The sequence below is a fragment of the Rhea americana genome, unplaced genomic scaffold, assembly GCF_003343005.1.
Source record: "Rhea americana isolate MKP2758 unplaced genomic scaffold, rheAme1 scaffold_479, whole genome shotgun sequence".
Classification (NCBI taxonomy): Eukaryota; Metazoa; Chordata; class Aves; order Rheiformes; family Rheidae; genus Rhea; species Rhea americana.
The window spans coordinates 145251-170050 of record NW_028186622.1 but is presented as its reverse complement, the minus strand read 5'-3'; the positions used below and the strand labels follow the sequence as shown (position 1 = coordinate 170050).

The window sequence follows — 24800 nt, the reverse complement described above, 5'->3', positions numbered from 1 at the left end:
CCGGGTCGGGCCGGCCCGGCCCCGCTCCGCCGCCATGGCCCGTTTCTCCGTGTACCTCAACCCCGTCCTGGTGCTCTTCAGCTGCGACATCTGCCTCGTGCGGGCCAGTAAGTGCGGGCGGCGGCGCGAGGGAAGGGGGTGCCGGGCTGGAGCCCCGCTCTGGGCCAGGCCCGCCGGCAGCAGATGCCCGGCCGGGGCRGGCCGGAGCTGCCGGCGGGCGGGCCCGCTGCCCCGGGCTCCCAGGCACCTTACTCCCGCGGCCGGGCGCGGGTGCCCAGCCCCTGCCGCTACGACTGGGCCCGGGACATGAGGGCCCCTCCTGCGGGGCTGCTTTCACCCCCTCGGTGCCCAGTGCCGCGGGACGGGGCCCCCCGCCGGCCCCATCCCTCGGGGCAGCCTTCGCCTTCGCCTTCCCCTCCCCGGCAGGGCGACCTGCGCGGCGCGGCCCACGGGGTAGACTTCCCCTCCCGCTCCACCGGCTCTGGATACCCCCAGCCGGGGAGCGCCGTGCCGGTTGCCGTGGCTCAGGAGCCTGCCTTGCCTTTCACCGCTCTCCGAGCCTCGGCAGGCCCAGCGCGACCGTGCCGCCACGCTGCCCCGGCAGCCCGCGCTGGAGTGGGAACCTGGGTCATGCCTGCACCCTCAGCTCGCGGAGCTGTGCTCCTCTGCGCGCGGCTGTGGAGATCTGCCCCTGTACCTCCCTGCACTGGGAGCCTGTTTGCCACCCCTGTTCCTCACCAGAGTGGTGGTCCCGAGGGAACTGGTCCTGCGGAGTCCGGATGCTCGGTGCCGCATGCATGTCCCTGCAGTTAGCATTCCCAGTCCCTGTGGTTAGCATTCCGGCATGCCATCGTTGCGTTGGCGCTTGCTGATGCTGAGGTCACCCAGGGTGTCTCTGTCCCTTCCTGTGGCTGCTCTGAATACCCTATCAGTGGCAACCTTCTGCTGCCTCTCCATTTGCCCCTTGTGAGAATATTGATGTATTAATTTAAATTACCAGTATGAAGCACCTGCTTCCCCCCTGCTTCCTGACATGGTGGAACTGCTCCATTCTGTGCTTGGCCTCGTGTCCCTTGGCAATTTCCTTGCAAAGTATGATCTTCAGGATACAGGAAGAAATGCCATCAGGGTTCTAAAATGGGGCCAGTTATTTTTAGATATGAAATCTGAGGCTTGCCTCCCCACTGCAGGCGTAAGTTGGACAAAAATCTGCGTGCCCTTGAGCAGCAGTCCCAAGGGCATGGGCCAAGGGGCAGGTGAGGTCATCATCTCTGGAGTCACAACAGGGTGAGAAGGACACCAGTGGAGCTCTGCCTTGTCCTTGTGCAGAGCCACATGTGCCAGTGCCACCCCTTAAGGGCATCTGTTTGGCTCCTTCTCAAGCCTGCCAAGCTGGGTTGTGAGGCAGATCTAGTCCAATGCTCAGCTGTCCACAAACAGCCCTTCCTGCCACCCATCCTCAGCCTGCAGTACTGCCTTATCCACTGCGCAGAACCAACTATTCCCATGTTTTTGGCAGGCCGGAAAGAAATGTATTGTTGTATTGATGCTAGAAAAAGGTGCATCAGGCCATAAATGATTGTTCTTCCTGTGCTGGTGCCCACTTGTTAATATGGCTTTAATAAAAAGTGCAAGCAGAGTAACTTACAAATGATGCAGAATCATTAGTGATTAAGTCATTGGGCAGGGCTTAACTGTGGCATGCTTTTCCCAGAGAGCTTGGTGGGTATTGGAGGATCTTGACTTTACAGGAATGTTTTTAATAGTTGGTTTCAGCCTGTGAAATTTTAGAGTTATTGCATTCTCAGATCTTTACAGCAGCAGTTCTGGCATAAGCTTGCTTTGACCTCAGCTGTAGAGCAGGCTGGAGAACATTAGGCTTGACAGAGGAATAATGCACAAAACTTTCTGTGGTGTGAGCTGTGCTTTGGAGGTCTTGTCCTAATGACTTCCAATGAGGTCTCATCTTGCACGTCTTTGGGGGCTAAACATTGCACCTTGTTTCTAGGGTGAACTTCACTAGTTTCAGTTTCTGCCATTAGATCTCTTCCTGCTAGGTGTGCAAATCCTATATGCTCAAAAAAGTCTTCACAGAGTCACTTGAAAACTGACCAAGTGACACTATTTTTGTTTTTGTTCCCCCTTCCCCTCCCCCCAAAGAACTACAGCCTGGATGCCTTCAGCTCTCACAGTCACAAAGGTTCTGTCTGCCTAAAACCTGCAAGAGGCGTATTTACAACGCATGAGGTCTGACCAGCTGTGCCTGCTGTGGCTCTGCCCCCATGTTAYCTTACCCTCCTCTCTGTCAAGCTGGGGCATTTGGAGACTGTCTGTGGGTGTTAGAGCAAAGCCTGTTGGTTCTAGTTGTACTCTCTTTGCAGTTTCATGTCAGGGTAGTACCCATCCCGGGCACACTGGTTCTTCCAGTGAGTAAAGGTCCTTACAAAGCATCTGTGCAAGCTATGGCTAGGTATAATTAAAGCAATACTCACAGCCCCATGTGGGCCCAACAGCATGGCTCATGGATCAGTGCAGTGCTCTCTCTCTCTCACATCAGAAAGTGACCTAGTTCCAGAGCCACGTGTCAGCATCCCCAGCTTGAAATGCTGGACTGGACCAGGCTAAGCTCTCTACAGAAGCCCAGAAATTCCTGTGCAAACTGGGGAGCCTGCTACTGGCTTCATCCACTGACTCACATTGCAGAGATCTCAGACCCTAGTTTTAATTTTCCCAAGTCCACTTAAAGGTGTGGGAAGCCAAACCACCCACTTTGGACATGCTCAGACTCTTTTCCATTCTGTTAGATGTAAAAAGCTACTTAATTTATTAGTGTAGATACATTCTTTGAATCACCAGATCCTGTTCTTGGCCTGAGGCCAACTGGCAAAGTCTAGCTGCATTCATAGCACTAAACTCTTGACTTCCAGAGAGGGGATCATATTAGTACTACCCACTAGGAACCATGAATGGTTCATGCTAGCTCCTGACCCATGCCCAGGAGTGGTTTGGGTGTATGCTACCTGCTTCAGGCCAAAGAAGTCCAGGAACCATTTTAATCCAATGGTAGAGATCACTAGATTTCTGAGCCATTCCTGACCCCGTTGCATTTACTAGTATAGTGATAGCCTTGGATACCCATCTCTCTCCTAAAGGCAGGGATAAATTTTGCAGGCAACACACTTTTTCTTCAAATTCTGCCTGGGACAGTGCAAGAGAGCAGATATTTGCTAGCTGACAGGGTACTATCTGCAGCTCAGCTGTTGGTTGTGTAGTACTCTCATACTGGCCATGGCTGGACCAAAAAGTCAGAGCATATCCATGCAGAGCTCAGCACCAGTGTGCACACAATACAAGTGCTCTGGTCAAGTTTGGAACCGCAGCTCTGGTCAGCCTGTTTTCCTCTTGGCTTTTGGGAGGATTAGGTACGCAGATATGGACGTGTCTCAGACACTCTCTCTCACAGGTTAGAGATGTATCTGATGAACAGCATCCTCACTGGCAAAACTCTAAGGAGACACATTCTCCACAGGATAGAAGATACATGAGTGTCTTTGAATCTTGTCCAGTTCCTCAGCCTTCTGGTCTGAAGAAAAGGCTTGTCCTATGGAGTCCTTGTTGATGTTGTCTCCAATGACAGTATCTCCTGGTAATGCAGCAGGGTCTGGTTGGGGACACAATTAGCCCCAGGGTCTCTCTGGGAGTTTTTTTCTGGGCTCTGTGAGTAACCCTCCAGTCCTTCTTAGTCATCCTTGGCAGACCACAGTCCTGCGTCTGCCAGAGAGGGAATTGCCAGTCTTTTCCTGATTATATCTGTTATGGAGCTGGATATATTCAAATACAAATGAATGCATTTTAACAGCTGACCGGAAGAAATAACCTTTCCCTGTCACTCTTATAACTTTTTTTTTTTTTAGTTTGGTTACTGGTGTCTTTTTTTCTGTTCTCCATTGCCTTTCACGGCTTGTTTTCCCAATATAAATCACAACATTGAATTTGTGCCATGCTTGCAGCCTGTAGAAGGACACTGTCTTGTTTACAGAGAGAGAAGACACATGAACAGCAGCCTCTGTGTCTTTCTTTTGCACACTCCAGTGTATAATTTTCAGGCAGAAGGCTTTGTGTGCAGCTCCATGTACCTGTGTAGGACCCTGCCATGATCCTAGTTACTGTGTAAATCTCACAATGATACTGGTACAAACTCTGGGACAGTCAGGCCAGCTTCTCACAGGACAGCAATGACTGAGTGTTGCTGCCTTGCTGCAGCTAGCTTTGCAGTCCATGGCACTGCACTGCTGGAAAAGTCAGCTCTGTCCTCTGCTCTCTGTACTGGGCTTTCCTCCCTGCTCTAGAGCAGAGTAATGCCAGGCAGACGAGATGGCCAGATTGAGTTGCATAGTGTGTTTATTCCAAGCTGCCCCATTTTTCTGTCACAGTTGATATATAAATACTGTGTCTGTGCTGCTGCCTACGCAGTTCTGGGTGGTGTGCCAGGCATCTGTTATGTGTGCATCCACAGGGCAGCCCCAGAGTTGGAAAAGCCTGATTTTACCATCACAGTCTTGATTGTAGAATTGCTTAAATGTAGGTTTGTTTGGACTCTATGGACCCTACAGAAATGTGGGGCTTGCCTGCCAAGAAAGACTTCTAGTACCTCCTGAGCAGGAGCAGGTCATGTCAGGCAGCCCAGCTTCTGCTGTTGCTGGAGCTGAATGCAGTAACCTTCCAGCAGACTAATGTCTGAGCAGCAGTGTCCTGCTCGACCATGAAGGTACCTCAGACCTGCAAGCAGCTGTTCTCATGGAGAGTTTATGCGAACGTCATCTTCCTCTCTGATGGCAGAGCCCCTGCAGTGCTCCAAGACTGACTGTAAGGGTTTTTCTCTGTATGTGATTTTAATCGCAGGGACTAGATGAATTGCCCCGATGGTCTCTTAAACAGTGTAATGCTTTGTAATTGTTGCTCAGGACAGGCCTCTGTGCATTTTCCATTACAATGTCTGCAAGGTGGAAGGAGCCTGCCAAGCTCTTCGTGTCCTGAGCTGGGTCTGGCAGCCTGCACTGCTGTACATGGTCAGTACTGCTAACTGCTTTTACATGGAACATGTAGTACCTGCATTGGGCCATGTCAGCCCTTGCAAGCAGGCCCTCCAGGGAACAGCAAGTTGGGCAGATGCCTCCCAAGCTTATCTTCCTTCTCTGCCATGGGACAGTGCAGAGGCAAGGTGGGCAGTGAGCATATTTCTCACCAGCAGCCAAGCAGGGAAGAGCCCCAGGCAGCAAGCAAACGCCATCAAAGTAATGCCACAGAGGGGCACCTGAGCAGTGCACCTGCACCCCACTGCATGTAGACAGCTGCCTACCAGCCTGGTAAGTGCTGTGCTATGCACATCACCTGCTAGTGGGGGCTCAGGTTCGTGGCCTGCTGTGCCACTTCTCTCCTTGATACAGACCTGCAGAGAAAGCTGTTCTCTGTAGCTCTGGCAAACCTGCTGCTGTGTTGGCAGGTGTTGGGGATGGCCCTGCATGGTTGGGTGCACGGGTAAACACATGTTCTGAGAGATCTTCCTTGACTCATTTCCTGTGTCCTGTTTTGGTCCATCCCTGGCTCCCTCAGACAGGCCACCATCCCCTGTCAACGTGACTGTGACACAGCTGAAGGCGAATTCTGCCACTGTCTCATGGGATGTCCCTGAAGGAGATGTGGTCATCGGCTACGCAATCTTACAGCAGGTATCCAGGCTCTGTCCCCAGGTGGTTAGGGGACCACCTTCAATGATTACCACCATGCTCTTGTGTCCACCCTGGCTTTTGCCACAGTTTGGAACTCCTCCGGCACCTGCCTGAGGGCACCCCTTCTGTGGGGCACTCCATGCCAGAGTGCCCCATCTGAAAGCTCTATCCTGATGGGGAGCACCAGACTGTGGGCTGTGGTGGGGGCAGCTGTCCTTGCAAGGGCTTCCTGGGATTTTCCTGCATAAGGGCAGCACTCCAGCCTTGATGTAACCCTTCTTTGCCTGCCTTGCTCCACCTCCACAGCCTCAGGTGGTAGGGGCTTCTCCATGGAGATGCTTGGCTCCTGGGCATTGCAGGAATGCTGCATAGCAAAGTGCTGGCCAGCCTGGCCACCCCCAGGATGGACAACCCCTTGGGAAAGGAGGATCATGGGCAGTGTGCCCAGCACAGTCCTACAGACAGGGCCTGTGCCTGGTGCAGCTGAGAAGAGCCTCTGGGAGCTGACAGCTCTTCGCTCTGGCAGCGGCAAGACGGACAGATGCAGCGCTTCATCCGGGAGGTGAACACCACCAACAGGGCCTGCGTGCTGTGGGACTTGGCAGAAGATGCTGATTACATCATCCAGGTGCAGAGCATTGGCCTGTATGGAGAAAGCCAGGCCAGCAAGCGTGTCCACTTCCGAACGCTGAAGGAGACTGACCGCCTCCCCTCCAACAGCTCCAACCAAGGTAAGGCAGCTTCTGCCAGCTTGCCCGGGTGCCAGTAGTGGTACCACACCTGGAGATCTCCACATCATGTGGAGCAGGGATGCAGCATACTGTGAGGAGGATGCTGTCCTGGACAGCAGACTGCATGGTAGAAAGGTTGTACAGGCTGCTGTTGTGTCCACTATGCTCATTATATTGTCCCCAAACCTTGACCTACAATCCTCCTATCCCAGGTCTCGGCAACCTATCCAGTTAAGCAAGTTGTGGACAGCACATCCAAACTGCTGTCTATAGAAAACAAATATTGAATGGGGTCTCAGATCTACCATCCTGCAAGGATAAACACTGAAGGACAAACACCAGAGCCCCAACCATCCCCTTTACCCTTCACATCTGTGTTGTGTCTCTTGCCTCAGGGTCTCCTAAATGCTAATCGTGAATCCAAGAGAGATAACACCCAGACTGAGTCTGATGGGCCTGGGATCCTGTCACCAGTACTAACCATAAGCCAGTGACTTGGGAATAGTATAAAAGGACAAGTACATAGGAATCTTTCCACAATATTGTTTTCAACTCAGGGCTTTCCCAGCCTACTCTAGTCCCTAAATAGTGAGTAAGCTCTCCATGTGTTGTGTAGTCCTCATTTGAACTTTCACAAACTTTCAGGAACCCTGACATCCTTTGGCAGGGAGAATGGTTTGTCTGACATGTCAGCCTCATGCTGCATGTCCTCTCCCCAGGCAAGGTATCGTGTTGCACCTTATCTGGGGGTGTGGGAGGTGGGCCTCCATCATCGGAGGCTCCTTCACAGACCCTTGTATATTGCTAGTCCATGAGCTGGTCTTGGTGGGAGGGTGACTGCTGAAAACCCTGCTGTGTGCTCTTTGCCACAGGTGACATCACCATGGAAGGGCTGGACAAGGATAGGCAGCTGCAGACAGGCGAGATTATCATCATTGTGGCTGTGCTGCTCATGTGGGCAGGTAAGTGCTGTGAGCAATGTCTCAGCAGGTTGGTACAGGAGCATGATGTGTAGTCTGCAAAGAAGGTGGGGCTCAGAAGGTGCAGAGGAATACAGATACAGGCTTGGCATCCTCCTTCCCATTGAGTCCATGGAGTCACTGTAGGAGCTTGAGCCAGTAGGTTATGATGAGGATTTGCAGCCACCACTGCACACGGTGACAGCCCAGAGCATATGGCCTGGCTAGTCTGTCTGCTGTGCTGGAAGAGCAAGAGACAATGTGTGACACAAGCAATATAGAATTACAGGGTAGGGAGCACCAGAGTTGGCATTAACGAGGATGTAACTTGGACCATAGTTAGCTTGTTTGACATCTTTTTGGTAACACTGCTGCTGACTGGTAGTGGCTGTGCCACAGTCTGCTTGAATTGCAAGATGTGTGAGCTCCTCCTGCACAACACCTGATTAAAGCTATGCTCTTCCCAGTGCTCTGGGAAACAGCAGTTTGCCCTGGGAAAAAGGAAGCTTGGGGATAACAGGCAGCTTCTGACTGGTTACACACACAGCTGCTGTGAATGGGAAATCGTTTGTCCCCTACCCAGTAAATGAGGATTTTGTAGTGATATCTTGCAGAAGTCTCTCCTTATCTTGACGTTGAACACTTTTATAGTGCAGTGGAGGAAAACACAAAATGGATGCTGGTAATTGCATACCCAGTGCAGATTGGTGTGTCAGAGTACCAATGGGGAGAAATCAGATCCAGTCAGCAGGTGGCTGTTGTAACACACCTGTGGATTGAATGGGTCCAGTGGTCCAACACATGTAATGTTTACTATTCAAAGCATTGCTTTACAGTCGTGAATCTGGGGTCACCAGATGTGCAACATGCCGTGTGTGAGATGAGCACTGTAAAACTCTAAGAGTGACCCCGCAATCAATTTGCAGGGCAGGACAAAGTTACGGGTTGCCTTTCCCGAGGGCTGCAAGCACCAAGCCACACTACTAGGGCTATAAGTTTAGTGCCTTGCTGGAGACTCTCAGATCTACTCAGCTGCTCACTGACCCCAAGGGCTATCCGTCTCTGGGTGCCTCAACGTCTGCTTTGTCCTTGAAAAATTGGCATCTCATGCCCTTCATGCATACCCTGACAGCTGCAGCCACAACAATACTTTGCTGGAGGAGACTGCCTGGCCACACCTGTGCAGATGGAGGGTGTGGGTGACTAGCACCTGGAAATGCCCTGGACCTGCCTTCTCTCCAGCTGGGATGCTGTGAGGAGGGGATGCAGGGGGCAGCCATTGTGAGGGAGCCCTTCACCCCTGCTTGTCTCTTTGCAGCGGTGATTGCCCTCTTCTGCAGACAGTACGACATAATCAAGGACAATGACTCCAACAACAACAAGGAGAAGACAAAGCCATCCTCAGAGCACAGCACGCCAGAGCGGCCTACTGGAGGGCTGTTGCGGAGCAAGGTGAGTGGGGAGGGTTGGTGGGAGGGGCAATGTGCAATGTCTGCCATAGCTTGGTGGCTGGACAGGCTCTGGCTCCCTCTGGAAACAGGAATGCCCCAGCTTGTGCTCTTGCCCCCAAAACCAAGGAATGCAGTGAGCCTCGGCCTGGCTGGGGCTGTGTGTGCCCTGTGGTTGCAGAAGAAACGGTAGAAGGGAGGGCTGGATACATCAGTTGGGATGGCTCCAAGGTTGCAGGGTGGTCTTTACTCTCCCACTGCAGCAGCCAGCACCTTGCTCTGTCACTATACTCCTCCAAGGCTGCACCTCTTCTGCATCCCGTGAACAGGTCCAGCTTTGGCCTGTTCAGGCGGGAGGCAGTCAAGCTGGGCTTCTGTTCCTGTGGTTCCTGCTCTGGCCCATCTCTGATGGCTTTCAGCCTTCACGAGGGCCAGTTCTAGGCCATCAACACATGAGAAGGTCCTTCTCATTCTTGAGAAGGACCACAGAGTCTTCTCCCCATTCCAATGGAGTGCCTAAGACAGCTTTTGGGTGGGGAGAGAGTGGCCCATTCATCTGGCTGTTCCCTTGGTACCTGGCTCTTCTCCTTCTAATGCCTGACAGTGATTTATAGCCCTAGTGCACATGCTGTAATGAGATCTTGCATTAAGCTTGTCCTCATGTCTCACCTGCCTCCTCTGTCAATGGTGCCAACTCTGCTTTCCGTGTTGCCCACCTGCTCCTCTGCTTCCATGTCTCCTTGGTTCCCAGAAGATTCTGGGGGCATAAACTTCCTGTCTGGACCTCAAACTCCCAGTACACTCTGCTCTTCTATGTTCTGCAGCTCCCCAACTACTCCTTGCCCTCCTCTTGGATCCCTCCTCCAAGCTGACCCCACTTGTACTGGGCTGCGAAGGCAGGTGCACAAGCCACTTCATGCTGCTTGCTAAGATCTTCACCTACACAGGTTGCACCTCAATGCAACCTTTGCATTCACCAGGTTCTTGGCATTCTTCAGGTGACAACACTGCAAGTTTATCCTCGCAGTCCTTGATTACAAAGCTGGAAAGAAGGCATAGGAAATAAAAAGCAGCGATGTAATTATGCTCTGTATCCCCTTCCCCTGCTGGCTTTAGGACAAAGCTGCTGTGAAGTAGCAGACAGCACTGCAGCTCTTGGACTGAGCCCTGTTGCAGAGTATGGCCATGAGGACTACCACTTTGTTGGGCTCGGGCTGAGCCCAAATGAGCTGCAAAATGCATGTGCAGCAGGCAGGACCCCTTCCCTTCCCAGCAACTTCTCTGAATTCACTTATCATCTGCTGTGCTATTAAGTGAGCACGATCTTTTTAGTGTAAAGGAAAGCTCCTGCTTGTGATGGTGTTTGAGAAAACCCACCTCACTGCATGTGGCCTTTAATTCCCTTGGTGCACTCCAGAGCTGTTGTGGGATGTGTCTGGCATTCAGCAGGCTTCATTTGTCCCTCCACTCCTGTCATCTCACACTTCATGGATTCTCTGCCCCATGGCAGATGTCCTCCTAATCTTTTTTTTGCTTTGTTCTGAGCTCTGCACCTCTCTCCTGTCCAAGGGCATCAAGTGTAGCACAGCTACTATTATGACAGAGCAGAAGTCTGCTACCAGAGGTCTGCAAGCCTTGGAGACAGAGAATGTGAGGCAGGATGCTTGGTTTACCTGGGAGCATTAGGGCACAGCAGTGGGCAGAAGGGCTTCCTGGCCAGTGGGGTGCAGTGTGATTGATGGGGCTCACCTGGGGTGAGGCAGGATGATGTAGCTGAGTTACTTGACCCTTCTGCCAGGAGGGCAGCTCAGTGCAAAGGGCTCCATCTCCTGGTGTTTCAGGGTTCGTCTCCTTAGGGAGATACTGAAGCCAGGTCTCTGCTGCAGCAGCAAACCCCTGCCTAGGGCAGAGGGCTGAGCTACAGCTGGCAGCTCCTTAGTGGAGGAAGCCTGCTGGTCTTGGTGCCTGCCAGGGGACTTTGCTGCATGACCTGCATCCCAAGGACTTAGCAAGGTCTTAAAGCAGATTTTTCTCCCGTAGAAGAAGTCCCCCTCTGTCAATATTATCGAGGTGTAAGTGCAGCACCAGCTTGGCATCTGGGGTCCTGGGCATCCTGCCAAAGCCGAAAACAGGCCTAGGAAGAAGAGGCAGCATTGAGCGCCCAGCCTGGCATTCTGCATGCGAAGATCTGCATATCAGAACTTACGCTTTACCAAGGGCGCCTGTCTGGGAACGTGCATGGAGCTAGCTCAGAGCCGTGCATGCAATGCCCGGCCCCGCTCCCCTGCCACTGAGGAGCATGGAGCTAAGCAAGGAGGGGAAGCCACAACTCCAGCCTGGGGGGGGGGGGGCAGGCCTGGGGGAGCAGAGAGGCTCACACTCCTTCCAGCTTGCAGTCCTGGAGTGTTCCTGCCCACTAGATTGGCCTGGGCACAGCGGCATGACACCAGACTCCTGCCCAGCAGGCAGCCTGGAGCAGGCCCTACTCTAGCCACTGTGTCTGGGCTTAGAAGCGTGCCTGTGAGGGGTGACAGCTCGTTCCCCTTTCAGCCCCAAGAGGGAGGGGATGGGGCAGTGCAGGCGCTTGCTCCAACGCCACCAGAGAAGTCACAGTGACGCGGCAGGAGGATTTGTCTGTGGGGCTGGGCCCATTAGGCACAGCAGGTCCCTGCTGGTGCATGGGGCTCCTCTGCACCCCCAGCAGTGCAGGGGGCTCCCAAGGCCTCTCCCTGCCATGGGGAGAAGGATGCAGTGCATAATGAGATGGTGGTGCTTCACAGCCTGGCTGGGCTGCAGAGCACATGGCTGGGGCAGGGAGTGCCAGCAGGTGGGGAAGCAGCCTTATGGGATGCTGCAAGCCCCACAGAGCCATTGGGGCAGGCAGAGTGAGGGCATCACTGTGGTACTGACATTTCCCTAGTAGGAAAACAGTCCTGGCAAATGCAAGCTAAATGTGGGGGAGCTGCTGGGCACCCTGCAAGCCGTGTGCTGCTTGTGTTGCCTGGAGATGGTGTAGTGAGACCCAGCAAGGTCTTGACTGGCTGTGCTCCATGTGACTGTGGAGCCCATCAGTGCTCTGGGGACAACTCCAGCTCCAACAGTGTCAAGTCCCGTTCCTGGCCCCTTCTATCCTGCTGGCACATGGTCATTGTTGATGCTCTCTCCTGGAGCTGGCCCCATGACCTGTCCCAGGCTGGCTGGTGCAACACAGAACTGTGGGAAAAGGCTGGCCGTACATGCCCACAGCCGCCAGACCTCTGGCTCTCTGCAATCTAGCCAGTCTGCCTGGCCATGCAAGGACAGCATGAGCCATTGACTACACTGGGCTGCAGAAGAGGTGGCATCTGGACCGTGTTTGTGTGCTCCCCAGCACCTGCAGGCAGAAGTCTGTCACTGGGTATCTGTGCTGCTCAGTGTCAGAGGCCAAGGCCCAGTCATGCCCTCCTGCTGGGGTGGGGGGGACATAAGGCTCCCCTCTGCTGCAGAGATGGCAGCTGGTAGCCTTGCTGCTGCTCTGCCTTCCATGCTCTCTGCTCCACCCTGTGCATCGGAGCTGGGGGTGCTGGCTCTGCAGCCCTAGATTCAAGCATCCAGGATCCAGCGTCTTCCAGGAATAAACCTCCCAGCAAAGCACTTTCAGGACTCTTCCTTCTGGATGCTGCTTAACTCCTGCTGCAGAACTAGGTGGGGAAGGGGTAGAGTGAGTGACTTCCTGTGGCAGGTCTTTTCAATAAAAGCATCCTGGCTCAAAGGCAGCATTGTTCCCACAAAGTTGCAGGTCTGCACAAGCATGTGTGTGTGCGTGCATGTCTCAGGTGCACCAGTGCCTCTTGCCCTCGTGTGTGTGTGTGTCTGTGTGTGTGTGTGTGTGTGTGTGTGTGTGTCTGTCTGTCTGTCTGTCACATGCACCAGTGCCTCTTACCCTTCTGTGTACCCTGCCTTAGAGGGAGACCTGTTCCAATCAGGTGTCAGAAGAGCCCATGGTTTGCTGGAGCAGGTCTCCCAGGCAGTTTCACATCTCTGGCCTTTGAGGGGGTGCCAGTGCTGTAGGCTGGGCCATGTGCTGCTGGATGAGTTGCAGTTAAGTGCAGAGTAATTACAGACCTCTCCCATTGAAGATGACACCACAAGTGCTTTTTTTTTCTCCACACACTGAACAGGATGCAGGGACCAGAGACATCCATGCAGCGAGGCTGGGAAGGATGATGAGGCCAGATGGCAACAGGCTGCTGACAGGAGAGGGCTATGCCACATTACAGTCAGGTGAGGCAAGGCGTACTGGACAGCACAGGAAAAGTGCCTTCATGGTGTGTTGCAAGCCCGCTGTGCAGTACTGTAACTCAGGCTGCAGGGACCGCAGTCATAGCTCCAGAGAAGAGAGAACTTTATGCCAAGCCATCTCGCTTTAACAGCTTACTTTTGTTTGTAGGGGAGGTGCATTAAATAATTAGGGAGATCAGGTCAGGAAAACACAAAGAGGTTGGTTTGTTTAACAAAAAAAAGCTCTGTTGTTTGGTGGTGCTATCCCAGCTGGTCACTGCAGACACACCCATCATCAGCATGAAGCCTTTAAACAGACTAAAGGTGCACACACTGAAACAAAGCAGCATAACTGCACAGTGGAGTAAAGGAGACAGGTAGAAGGAGGAAAAGCCATATGTCAAGATACAGTGTTTGTGGCCAAATAAAAGACCACAAAAGTCTGGCATGTTAAATGTAAGATTGGGACTGGGAGTTGAGGCAAAACAAACAACAACTTTTTCATACGAAGGCAGGATTGGAGAGCTGCAGAGACAAGCACTGCCCAGGAGAGGCAGCAGCAATGCCAGATAAAGATGGTATGTGAGGTGTGTAAAAGCGAGTGCCCAGCAAGTGAGCCCAGCAGGGTACAAAGCAAACGTAGGCCATGGGGCTGGGAAGGGGGAGAGGGGTTGCAGGTGAAGCCCACAAACCCACAGACAGTGCACCAGCACCATAATGGACACTGAGCATGGCCTGGAGTTGCTACTGTGGCTGCAAAGGCCTCTAGGTTGCTCTGCCCCCGATGTTCACTGCTAGCACTGGCATTGAGCTGTAATGCAGTGGCACAAGGAAGGGACTGTGTGGCACATACAGCACAAACCCACCGCACCAGCTTTAGAGGTGTTGGAAAGTGTTAGCACATGTGCAGGTGATAGTGAACTAGCTACTGGCTTATACATGGCTAGAACAACAGTCTTGGCAAAAGCCCCCCGCACCAAGTGAGCATGTATATGCACGTTCTCTCTCTCTCTCTCTCTCTCTCTCTCTCTCTCTCTCTCTCTCTGTCTGTCTCTCTCTCTCTCTGTCTCTCTCTCTCTCTGTCTCTCAGTTTAAGGCCAAGTCAGGGAGTGGTAAGGCAGTCTATTCACTGCAGTGATAGTTGGTTAAAGCTAGGAACAGCTGCACGGCTGATGCCAGTGGAGTCCTGCAGGAAACTGAGCAGGCTGTGGTGTTCAACATAGCCACAGCAAGCAGCATACAGCAGCAACCACATGTCCTGATGCGCCTACACAACTGAGCTCAGCACATAAGAAAACCAGCTGTGACAAGGTAAGAAAGACTTAGTGGCCCTCTATCACACTAGCAGAGCAAGTTAAATGCTGTCACCGTACATACAAAGTACATGGGAATCAGCTCTAGCATCACATGCACATGCCTGGTCACACACAGCAAGGGGAGCTAGCTAGGAGTTGTAGGCAAGAGCTATGGGGAGCACTGGGACAGCTTGCCAGGACCACTGCTACCCTGCTCAGTAGGTCCATTGCCCTGCTTCTCACCCTTCTTCCAAAAGTAAAATAGAAAATATTAGAAAAGGACTAATAAACTGAGCACACACTGTGCCATAGCAGAAACTGCTGGGTGCCTCTGTCTAGACTATTGCATGTGCTTCTGTCCATCCTCCATCAAAAGTGGAGAGGACAGCATAGTCCTGTAGCAGCGGAGAGAAAGATGATTAAACAGCCCGGACTGCCACCATCTGGGGATGTGATGCACTGCCCTCCCAAGTTGCAGGAGATGGTACAGAAAAAGCAATTATTCATATCACACGAGCAAGGAGCCTTTGAAGCAATCAGCACGTGCCAGGGTAAGCAGCAGTACTGTGTACACACATACCACCTCCCCCACCCCCACTAACTGCAGCACTCAGCCAAGCAGTTAACCTGGTTCAACATGGGGCTGGTAGCCAAGAACTGTTAAACCCACAACACCACCAGGTCAATCAGTCCTGAATGCAGGAACCTGAAAGGGCTGAGAACAACATCCTCTTCTCTACAAGCCCCTGCTGAGGGAAGACGGGAGACCAGGGCTCAAACATGCAAAACCACAGGTGAGGAAAACTGGTGCCCAGGTCTTGACTGTCCCACAGAGGCCCAGCCCTTCCTAGAGCTCCAACCCTTCCTGCAATGCCTGTTGTCAACTCCCCAGCAGATCAGCTCCAAACTGCACACAGAGAGCACTGGCTAGTTGGGGCTGAGGCTGAGGAGGCCTAACATCATCAGCCTCAGAGGGAAGACAGTGCTGTGACGTGCAGGAACTCAGCACCAAGCCCTTGTCCAGGAAGCAGCTACAAACACCACATCTGCAGGACAAATCAGGCATCCTGCTGGCTGCAATCTCTTCTGCTCTGAGGCAAAAACAAAGTATCTTACCAGCGTCCCTGGGCCACAGCCAAGGGTAGAGCAGGGCCAAAGCACCCCAGGGCAGAGCAAGTATGCAGGAGAGAGAGGAAGATGAAGCCAGCTGGCACAGAGGGCTTGTGGCCCCTTGTCCTCAGCCTGCTCAGATGTCAGCTCTGTGCCTGAAATGCACTGGGCAAGCTTCCTCCAGGCAGCAGGACAAGGGCCACCCTGGGCCATGATGGCGTGCCACACAAGGCGAATGGCTCCCTCCGGGCAGGCAGCCAAGGAGGAMACCAGCGGTCAAGGGCAGCTCCTTGTCATCTCAGCCATACTGCAGCCCTTGCTGGGGACCAGGAAGCCTTGCTGTGGCTAGTGTTGCAGAGGCACCATAGCTAACACCCTCACCCACAGTCCTCATCCAAAGCTCATCCCCAAATGACAACAGTAAAAAACTCAAGTTTATTTCACTACAAAGGCAGAGCTTTCTTTTAAAAAGCAGTTTGTTTCACTCATGAGAGCATATAGGGCTGAACTGCAGGGGCAGGGTCCTCCACAATCACTGCTCCAGGCCAGGAGCCACTGCTCCCCCAGGGCTACATGCCCTCTCGAGTCACAAGTCCAGCACCATCCCCGAGGACTGCTCTGCCTAAGTTGGTCCCCAACAGTCACCCCATGGCAAGAGCAGGAGCCTCCAAGGGGAGATGGCAACTCAGTGCAGCTCAGGTGTTCTGGCTGCTTCAGGCAGGCCCAGAGCGTGTCGGGCAGCCGTGCCCATGCGGCCCATACCACGAGCAGACAAGGCCACAGGGGCAAAGCAGGGAGCACCATCCCCTTAGCCTGAGTGGTGCAGTGCAAGGCAGTTCATGCAGGGGAGAGCAGGGCAAGGAGCAGGCACAGTCTGCGCTGCACAAGGGCAGCACGTGTGGACCTTGTGCCTGTGGGCAGCATGGGAAGCACCAGCAGGCACTGGCTGGCCTGGGCACAGGCACAGGGTGAATCCTGAGTGGCTGGTCCATTGCTGCAGAGACTTCTCTTAGCCCAGAGGGGCGGTAGGGCAGGCAATGCTGGGGTCGGGTGTGGGGAGCTCTCCAACCCCTCCCAGTTGCCTCCAGCTGTCTAGGGGTTGTCCCAGGTGGGGCCAGTTCAGTGGTAGCTGTGTGGCAGCAGAGCTCACTCCAGGCACAGGAGGCACTGACACTATAAAGCAAAAGAAGGGAGCACCAGTTCATGAGATGTGGGGTTGGGAACCCAACACGGCCAGGGTGGGGAAGCAGACCTCCCCAGGAGAGTTGTTGCCCCCCTGCTTCTGCAGAAGACATGCTAAGGGATGTGGCAATGTAGCAATTAAGGAGGGAGCTTACCTGCTGGGCTATAGGGTTCCCTCCCCAGCTCCTCCACGCAGCTTTAAAGAGAACAAAACAACCATCACATCCATGCAAGCAGTGAGAGTGTCTTGTGCCTGCGACTCTCGCACACCATGGGCATGGCACAGTAACTTCAGGCACTGAGACTGCAAAAAGCCCTAACCCATTTGCTAGCAAACCATTTTCCCAGGCCAGTCTGTACAGAGACTGCAAAGCCACATCTCCCTTGAGGACTTCCCATAGAAAAAGGGCTGCCCCGTCACAGCACCATGTGCACAGCTCCAGTCTGTGTATGTACTGGCTCCCTATCACTGCCAGTTCAGGGCATACTCAGCCCTGTGGTGCTAACAGTCCCATGAGGCATCAACTGCCAGGTGTGCAGAGAACAGCCACAATGTCATAGACCTGCCACAGAGTCACAGGCACCTGTGCCTGATCTATGGGTTAATACTCCACTTCTAGTATGGTACTATCGGCTCCTCCTAAGCTCAGTGCAGACACCAGCAAGCTCAACCCCAGGTCTTTTTCCACACAGAGCCAGCACAGACAACTTTCCATGCTGGTCTGAGCTCAGTGCAGTCCCTAGTCTCCAGTAGGGGAGAAATCAGTGGGAGGAGATGGGGTAGGGAAGGCAACTCTGGGACCCACCTGAGAAGCATCTCCATACATGCTGGCCTCATCAGAGAGTGGCAGAATTAGAATGAGCTACATCTCTGGATACCTGCTGAAGGTCAGTGTCTGTCCCTCACAGTTACATTTTGGGCTAAGATCTGCTTCTCCACAGTTCAGCGCCCTGCCATTCACCCCACCTCTGTTGACAGAGGCAGAGGAAGCTGCAGGACACTCCCCATTCTTGGCCTGGAGAAGAGAAGACTAAGGGGGGATCTTATCAATGTCTGTAAGTACCTGAAGGGAGGGTGTCAAGGGGATGGGGACAAACTCTCTTCAGTTGTCCCCTGTGACAAGACAAGAGACAATGAGCAGAAATTGAAGCACAGGAAGTTCCGCCTGAATATGAGGAGAAATTTCTTCACTGTGAGAGTGACATAGCACTGGAAGAGCTTGCCCAGAGAGGTTGTGGAGATATTCAAAGCCCGCCTGGATGCAACCCTGTCTGCCATGCTCTAGGTGACACTGCTTGAGCAGGGAGGTTTGGCCTAGATGATCTTCAGAGGTCCCTTCTAACCTTAACGATTCTATGATTCATTGCTCCCAAGCAGATGTCCTCCATGCTCCCACCATGCCCATGGCCCCAGCAGCTCCCCTTTTGCATGGGGCACAGAGAAAGAAATGGGAACAGAGTTCATCAGCAGGCTCCCTGCATACAAGCAGTAGTTTGCCACCTACCCAGATAAAGCTTCATCAAGGTTGTCGTCTTCCTCCTCCTCTTCCTCCTCCTGGCAAACAAAAAAAAAACATGCTTCACTGCCTGAGCAGGCCTCTGCCAGGAAGCAGGTGGGACTGCTCAGAGCCTGTTCTGGGGTGGCAGGGCAATCCCCCAGCACCTTCACAGGACACAATTACCAACCATATATGGGACAGGCAAGAACTGTCTACCGGCAGTGGGGGCAAAGAGGGCACCTGCAAGGCTGGGCTGCGGCAATCCTCAGGGCTCAGGCACACAGCAACAGGGAGAGACAGATCAAAGGTCTCCTTACATCTGACCAGCCAGCAGATCACAAAACGTGAGGTGTGAGCAGGAAACAAGCCATGAAGCTGAGACAGCTGCTGCACACAGCACACCTTTGCCCAGAAACAGGACCAGGGTGAGCATGTCTTACAGCTGGAGGGTCAGGCACAGCCAGGACCACTTGAGAGCAGGCTGCAAGCAAGTATGAGCCCAAGCACTGCCAGTCTGGGACAGAGTTGAAAGCATGAGGCTAAGGATTAAGTGTCCAGCAGCTCTTGGATAGGGACATAGTGAGGACAAAGCCCAGCAACACTGGCACTGCCCCAGCCAGCTCTGGACATACCATGCGTATAGTACACATAGGCAGGGCTGAGGCTTAGCCCAGACTAGCCAGATGGCAACCGGACACAGACCCTTCTCCTTCAGAGACACTGTCCCGGCTCCCTTTTTGACAGTTGCCAGCAGAGCAGGGCTGAGGGCTGCTACAGTGCTGGGCCTGACAGGAGGCTCCTAGAGCAAACACCACTTGAGGAACTGCTCCTGCCTTGTGAGCCAGGCAGAGCATGGAGTGCCCCTCTCCATGTCAGGCCCCTACATGTGAGGGAGACCATGCAGGCATGTACAGGGTCTCAGCAAGCAGGGAGAAGGAGGCTGTGTAGGGATTACTCTGTCCCTGTGCTAGTGTGAGACAGCCCTGGGCATGGACCAGACTTGCACATACTGTACCCCAAACTGGTGTCTGAAGGGAGAGCTCCTGAGAGGGGCTGGCTCACTTGCTCTGCTGGGCTCACTGCTCTCCAAAGCACATGAAGGGTGAAGGGGCTGTTCCTGCCTAGAGCCTGGGACAGGGCAAAAGCAGCAGAGTTAGTGCCTGGGAACCTGGAAAAGGCACAGCAGAGGATGTACAGCAGGACAATGGGCAAGGGGCAGATAGTGCTGCTGTGCTCTGGGAAGGGTGCAAACAAGGCTGGGGGATCCCTGCTCAAGGAAGGTCCCACAGGGCCCTGAGTTGTGCTGCAGCTCAGCAATGCAAAAGAGTTCATCAGGGAACTGCTCCCTGCCAGAGGCAGGGCAGGCTCCTCAGATAGGGCAGCAGCAGAGAGCACAGGAGCAGGGACACCGCTCCTCCTGCTTGGTACATTTCACCAGCCAGGCAGCAAGCCTCTCTCCTCCACACAGCCCAAGACAGGGTCCTGCACTGGAGACTGATCCCAGGGCTAGACAGAAGGAGACATCTGAGAAATTCCTCCTACCTGTATGTGCTGCTTCCCAGAGATCCAGCGCCATCTGGAAGGCCTGGGCCACAGTCAGAGTCACAGCCTGGGCCTGCAGGCAAGAAAGAAGTGCCTGCTTTCGTCTGTGCCCCAGAGCCAGGACCTTCGTCCCCCTCTCAAGATCTCAGAGTATCCAGGCCTCACTGTCCTTCCCTATAGAGCATACACGTGGAAGGCCAGAATTCAATGCTGTTTGTCTACCCACCTAGGCCAGCCATCCCCAAGGGAAGATGCCAAAGCAGCTAGGACAGAAGAGCCTCCCATCATTCACCACCTGCCTCTGCAGGACCCACATGTGCAGCACATATCTGAAGGGGGAGAAGTAAGGGCCTTGCTCCAGCCTTTACCTCACAGGGCCAGGAACAGAAGGGAAGTACTTACAATCTTCTTCTTGGGTGAGAGGAAGGCATGGCACTCCAGGGCCCCACTCTCCTGGCTCTGGGCAACATAAGCAAAGACCTTGTTCTGCAGCTTGTCTGTTGTGCAGTAGGAGATCCTGCAGACAGAGAGGGGCTGCTCAGGGCAGCAGAGAACCCAGCACCAGTATGCTGTCCCAACACACCAACAAGCAGTGCTGACAGCCTGACACTTTCATCTGCCTCCCATAACCAGACAGCCCAGTGCCCCAACAAGGACCAGAGAGTTGCCCAGATGGTGAGAGATTACTGCAACCACATGTGTTCCCTCTTGCATTGCCCCAGTGAACTCCTCAAACCTTTGATGTCCAGTTCAAGCAGAGAAGGGAACTCAAGCACTGAGAAAAAAGGAGCACAGAAGGGCAGGTAATTGCCCCCAAGAACAAAATGGGAGGTAAGGCAGTAGGATGGTCTGCCTTGATACATCTGCTCTAGTGCTGAGATCAAATTTTGCACCAAGGAGATGCTCTGTATCTGCTTCTCATGCAGCCATCAACCAGCATCTGTGCTCCCAACACTCAACACCCATGGACATCTAGCCCAGCCAGAGCACAGTTGGCAGTGGCAGAAAGCTCCCGTAACAGCTCTCCCAGCAACTGCATGCAGCCAAACTGAATAAATTATCCCCTTGCAGCCAGAGCAGGGGTCCTGTGTCATTGGAGATGCAGACACGCTATCCTATCCTAGCTGCGGATCCCATCAGCCCCAACAGCCTGCTGATTTCCAAAGGATACAGGAAGGGCCCAGGGAAATGGCAGATAGACTGACTCAGACACAGGGCCACCCAGGCCCCCAACTGCATTCAACCCCAGCCAATGCTATCAGGGCACAGTAGGGGAGAGAGCACTAACCTCAGGGAGCCAGAAGGAAGGCATAAGGTAGATGGTATCACTGATGGAAGCTCCAGCTCTCCCTGGCTGCTCAAGATCCTACCAGTCTCCAGCAGACTGCTGGGAAACATCTTGGCCCTCTGTGAACCCACTGCCCATCTCAGCCCTCCACTCATGCCATGCCTACCTGTAGATGGAGATGTTCTCAACCATCTCTTTTGTCTCTGCATCCTGCAGTGAAATGCCCCTCGGGGACACTGTCAGAATCACCTTCTGGAACTTCCTAGCTCCCACCCGTGCCTGGCAATGGAGAGACACCAGTTACCTCTGCACACCTGGTGAGTGATTTCACCCCTCATCAGCACCAGTCACCCAAACTCCAAATAGGGCGCTGTGCACCTGGGCCCCACTGTAAAGGGTTCCTGTCACAGAGGTGGCAAAGCAGAGCCTGGAGATCAGGCATGCCATGCACAGAATACTCCCAGGGTCCATTCATGCTACTGCCATGCTCATAGGAAAGGACAAGCCCCATCTCCCCCAGCACCTCTCCCACCTCTCCACACAGCAACAGACAAAGCTCCACTCCTGGGGTGCTCTCAGGTGTGAGAGCAAGCAGTAGTGACTGTTCTGCAGAAAGACAGCTTTCTCCATGGTGCAGAGGTGGAGACTGGCCAGATTCCTGCACACCACTTCCTTTGGGTATGGCAGGGTCCCTTGCTGGGGTGCAGAGTTGGGACACAGCCACTTTCTCAGTCTAGGGGTTGAATCCTGAACTGGCCCTTCCATACTCAGGTACAGCAAGGCCCCCAGGCTATTTCTCACCATTGCAACAATCCGGCGGATGGCAGCAGCTGCCATGTCCTCTCCTTTGGGTTTCTCTACCAGCGTCATACCCAGGTACTTGAGCGTGAAGCACATCCCCTCAAGCAGTGGCTCCTGCATATCAGCCCAGCTCTCAGGGAGCTCTGCAAAGACAAATGCCATAGCAGCATGAGCCACGTGCCAGCAGTCCACAGTTAGTCCCAGCAGAGCTACTTCATCTTCAGTGCTCTCAGTAATGGTGCTGCTACCTGCATGCAGCAGGCCACTCTGTCGGCTCTATAATGTCCTTGGAAGAGGAGTGGAATGAGATGACAGCTCACCCTCAAAGCTTTTAGCCCTCTGCTCTGGAGTTACAGGCTTTGCTAGTAGAGATGGTGAGTTTCTGTCCATCTGCAGAGGGCTCAGATGCTGCATGGTGTTCAGTGCTATCCATAGAAACCAAGCATTCCTGGTATCATCAACTTCACTAGAAGTGAAATGGGCAGTACAGAGCACATGCTCTGTACTGTATCCATTTCACTCACCTAAGCCACCGTCACAACTCAGAAACAGCAGCATTTGCTGCCCTACTCATTCAGAAAAAAAAATCCAAGTTGCCCCAGTGTAATCAAAGCCAAATCCTCTGTTAGCAATGACCTGCAACTGGGAGCTGCCAGGAAAGAGGCAGCTTGTCCAATGTTCAGTCCAAGCAGATGTGACTGGGAAGCAACTACACCATGCAGGCTCTGTGTTAAGGAAGAGCTCAGGCTGATGTTTCAAGGATGTAAACATGAGTTTCCAGGAAAAAATGATTCATGGATGAACTCCAAAGCACAAAGGAAGAGAGCTCCAACACACACTACTGTGGAGGTCATGGAATGAAAGAGCCTTGGCCTCCATTTCCTGTGCCATCTCTTTTCAAATCCCATTGCTGCAGTTAAAAATCAATACCTGGAGTGCCTGTCCACTCAGGAAGATTCCCTAGGGACAGTCCGCAGCATGTCCAGCTTCCTCAGGAAACCAGACAGTTTTGCTAATGTGTTCTGCCTGCACTGCAGGACATGCCAGTAGGAGATGGAGCCCTGGCCCTACAGTCAGTCAGTCACCACTGTTGTTGGTGGAGGACATGCAAAGGAAGCACCACAGAAGCCCCTATTTAATTAACCTCTGTTCCCACAGGACAAAGTCATTGACTTCAACACAAAACTCACCGTCACTAAAGGCAAAAGTGTTGTTTGTCATACTAGTGCCACACACAGAGGAACAATTCCCTTGTGCCAAGCACTGCTTAGTGATGTTTTCAAGGAGAGCTGAAGTAGCTGTTACCACACATGTACCTTCCTCAAATCCAGGGGCTCTGCAAAGAGGGTGACTGAGCGCATGTTAGCAACGTGCACAGCAGGGTGGGCCTCTCCAGTTTCAGCCTGGGAGCCACAATCCGTCTTCCTTACTCTTGGGGATTCAGCCCAGAGAGAGGGAAGAGGACAAGACAAGAGCAGTTACCTGGCCTGTCAGAAACACCAGGTTTGCACGCTTCCCTTTGGGATTGCTCGGTGATTTACTGTTCACTCTATTCTAATTCTTTTCAGGGTTATTTTTCATCTCTTTCCTGGGATTAAGTTCCAGAACATTACTGGCACACTTGCAGAAAACTCTGATTCATAATTGGGATAATGTGAGCCCATGGGGAAAGCAGGAGACCTTATTTGTGCAGCATGCTCTTGCATGAATTGCAGCTACCCAGGAATCCACCTTGGTACCATGCAGGTGGCAGAGACCTCTCTCTGAGCCAGAAGAGCCCTGTCTCACCCCAATCTTGGAGAACAGCCCAGGCATGCTGGGGTTGCTGCAGCAAGTTCTGCTGCCCAGATGTGTGTTTGGGGAGCCATGACTGAGGCAGCCCAGGCACAGCCTGTCCACAGCATGGGGCTCCCACGAGCCCTGGTGTACCCAGGAGCTAACCATATGACTAACAGCACAGCAGCCTGTGAGAGATGTCCAGATCTGCCATGCTCACTGCATGTGTTTTCATGCCTGCTGGCACAGGACTGGGCACAGCTTCAGGGAGGCCGGAGCAGGCTGAGACCCACATAGGCAGGGACACTGTCGTGGACAGGCACAGGCATGGCACATCCCCGCGCTCAGCACCCTGGGCATCCCCGATGTGGCCCCTGAGGTCTCTGAGCCTGCTGAAGAGCACAGCCTCAATTTGAAAGTGGGGCAAGAGTCTGCTGGCAGGGAGGGTACAGCCAGCAGCCTTAGAGCACCACCAGCCCATCTCAGCCCACAATCTGCCCCCTGATCCCAAACTGCTGCCCCACCGCCTTAGCCCACAACCTGCCCCCGATCCCACACCACTGTCCCACAGCACTGCTGGACCGCCTCAGCCCATAACCTGCCCCCTGATCCCACATCACTGCCCCACAGTGCTGCCGGCCCACCTCAGCCCACAACCTGCCCCCTGATCCCACACCGCTGCCCCACAGTGCTGCCGGCCCACCTCAGCCCACAACCTGCCCCCTGACCCCACACTGCTGCCCCATGGCACTGCCAGACTGCCTCAGCAGCCCACAACCTGCCCCACAACCTGCCCCCTGATCCCACACCGCTGCCCCACTGCACTGCCCACCCGCCTCAGCCCCACATCACTGTCCCCGGCAGGCCACCACCGCGTCCTAGGGCCCACCGGGCCGGGGCTCCCTGCCCGCGCTCTGGCGCCGAGGCAGGCCGGAGCGATGCTGCCGCCCGGGCGGAGGCAGCCGCGGCCCTGCGGGGACGGGAGGGGAGAGCAGGGAAGGCCAGGGGCCGCGCGCCCGCGCCTGCACTCACTGCGCCGCCGGCGGAGCCCCAGGCCGTGCCGGGCGAGGCGCGGGCTCCGCAAGACAGCCCGTCCCGCTGCCCGCAGCGCCTCCATGGTGGAGCCCAGCCGAACAGAGCCGGAGCCAGAGCCGCGGCGGCAGCCGGAGAGCGGRGCGGA

General features: G+C 54.0%; 3 protein-coding genes across 13 annotated transcripts in view; 2 read left to right on the top strand and 1 right to left on the bottom strand.

The window, feature by feature from the left end:
- Nucleotides 1-6: 6 nt before the first annotated feature.
- Nucleotides 7-21336, top strand: FNDC4 (fibronectin type III domain containing 4). Of its 8 annotated transcripts, none has more exons than XM_085316709.1 (8): nucleotides 7-107; nucleotides 5614-5729; nucleotides 6256-6460; nucleotides 7333-7422; nucleotides 8738-8871; nucleotides 13028-13130; nucleotides 17694-17770; nucleotides 21260-21336. In XM_085316709.1, the coding sequence occupies exons 1-7, from the start codon at nucleotides 35-37 to the stop codon at nucleotides 17747-17749; spliced, it is 777 nt and encodes a 258-aa protein (XP_085172835.1). In that variant the 5' UTR covers nucleotides 7-34; the 3' UTR covers nucleotides 17750-17770; nucleotides 21260-21336. The 8 variants fall into 8 exon arrangements, with proteins under 8 accessions (XP_085172835.1, XP_085172836.1, XP_085172840.1 ...); XM_085316710.1 differs by lacking the exon at nucleotides 21260-21336 and adding an exon at nucleotides 19986-20088; XM_085316714.1 differs by lacking the exons at nucleotides 13028-13130; nucleotides 17694-17770 and having other exon boundaries at nucleotides 21260-21325.
- Nucleotides 7409-24796, bottom strand: LOC146589192 (low density lipoprotein receptor adapter protein 1-like). 4 transcript variants are annotated; one of them, XM_085316705.1, is made up of 9 exons: nucleotides 24653-24788; nucleotides 21845-21987; nucleotides 21210-21322; nucleotides 20158-20272; nucleotides 19756-19828; nucleotides 19229-19341; nucleotides 18220-18269; nucleotides 16870-16910; nucleotides 7409-7660 (listed from the first exon to the last, which is right to left on the bottom strand). In XM_085316705.1, exons 1-9 carry the CDS (start codon nucleotides 24735-24737, stop codon nucleotides 7644-7646), a joined length of 750 nt encoding a protein of 249 aa, XP_085172831.1. In that variant the 5' UTR covers nucleotides 24738-24788; the 3' UTR covers nucleotides 7409-7643. The 4 variants fall into 4 exon arrangements, with proteins under 4 accessions (XP_085172831.1, XP_085172830.1, XP_085172832.1 ...); XM_085316704.1 differs by lacking the exon at nucleotides 7409-7660 and adding an exon at nucleotides 13147-13233; XM_085316703.1 differs by lacking the exon at nucleotides 7409-7660 and adding an exon at nucleotides 16448-16705.
- IFT172 (intraflagellar transport 172) overlaps nucleotides 21281-24800 on the top strand; it is a 50692-nt gene continuing 47172 nt past the window's right edge. Inside the window, exon 1 of the mRNA XM_085316699.1 lies at nucleotides 21281-21360. The gene's annotated coding sequence lies outside the window, so the exon portion shown is untranslated. The remainder of the gene's footprint in view (nucleotides 21361-24800) is intronic.

Bases quoted from the DNA above. Each gene is read 5' to 3' on its own strand.
- FNDC4 (XM_085316707.1), top strand. From the start codon at position 35: ATGGCCCGTTTCTCCGTGTACCTCAACCCCGTCCTGGTGCTCTTCAGC. The intron at 5,730-6,255 runs GTATCCAGGCTC...TCGCTCTGGCAG, and splicing joins GCTACGCAATCTTACAGCAG to CGGCAAGACGGACAGATGCA. The intron at 8,872-13,027 runs GTGAGTGGGGAG...CACACTGAACAG, and splicing joins GAGGGCTGTTGCGGAGCAAG to GATGCAGGGACCAGAGACAT.
- LOC146589192 (XM_085316706.1), bottom strand. From the start codon at position 24,737: ATGGAGGCGCTGCGGGCAGCGGGACGGGCTGTCTTGCGGAGCCCGCGC. The intron at 20,273-21,209 runs GTAGGCATGGCA...CTCTGTCTGCAG, and splicing joins GAGAACATCTCCATCTACAG to GATCTCCTACTGCACAACAG. The intron at 19,829-20,157 runs GTAAGTACTTCC...TCTTGCCTGCAG, and splicing joins TCTCACCCAAGAAGAAGATT to GCCCAGGCTGTGACTCTGAC.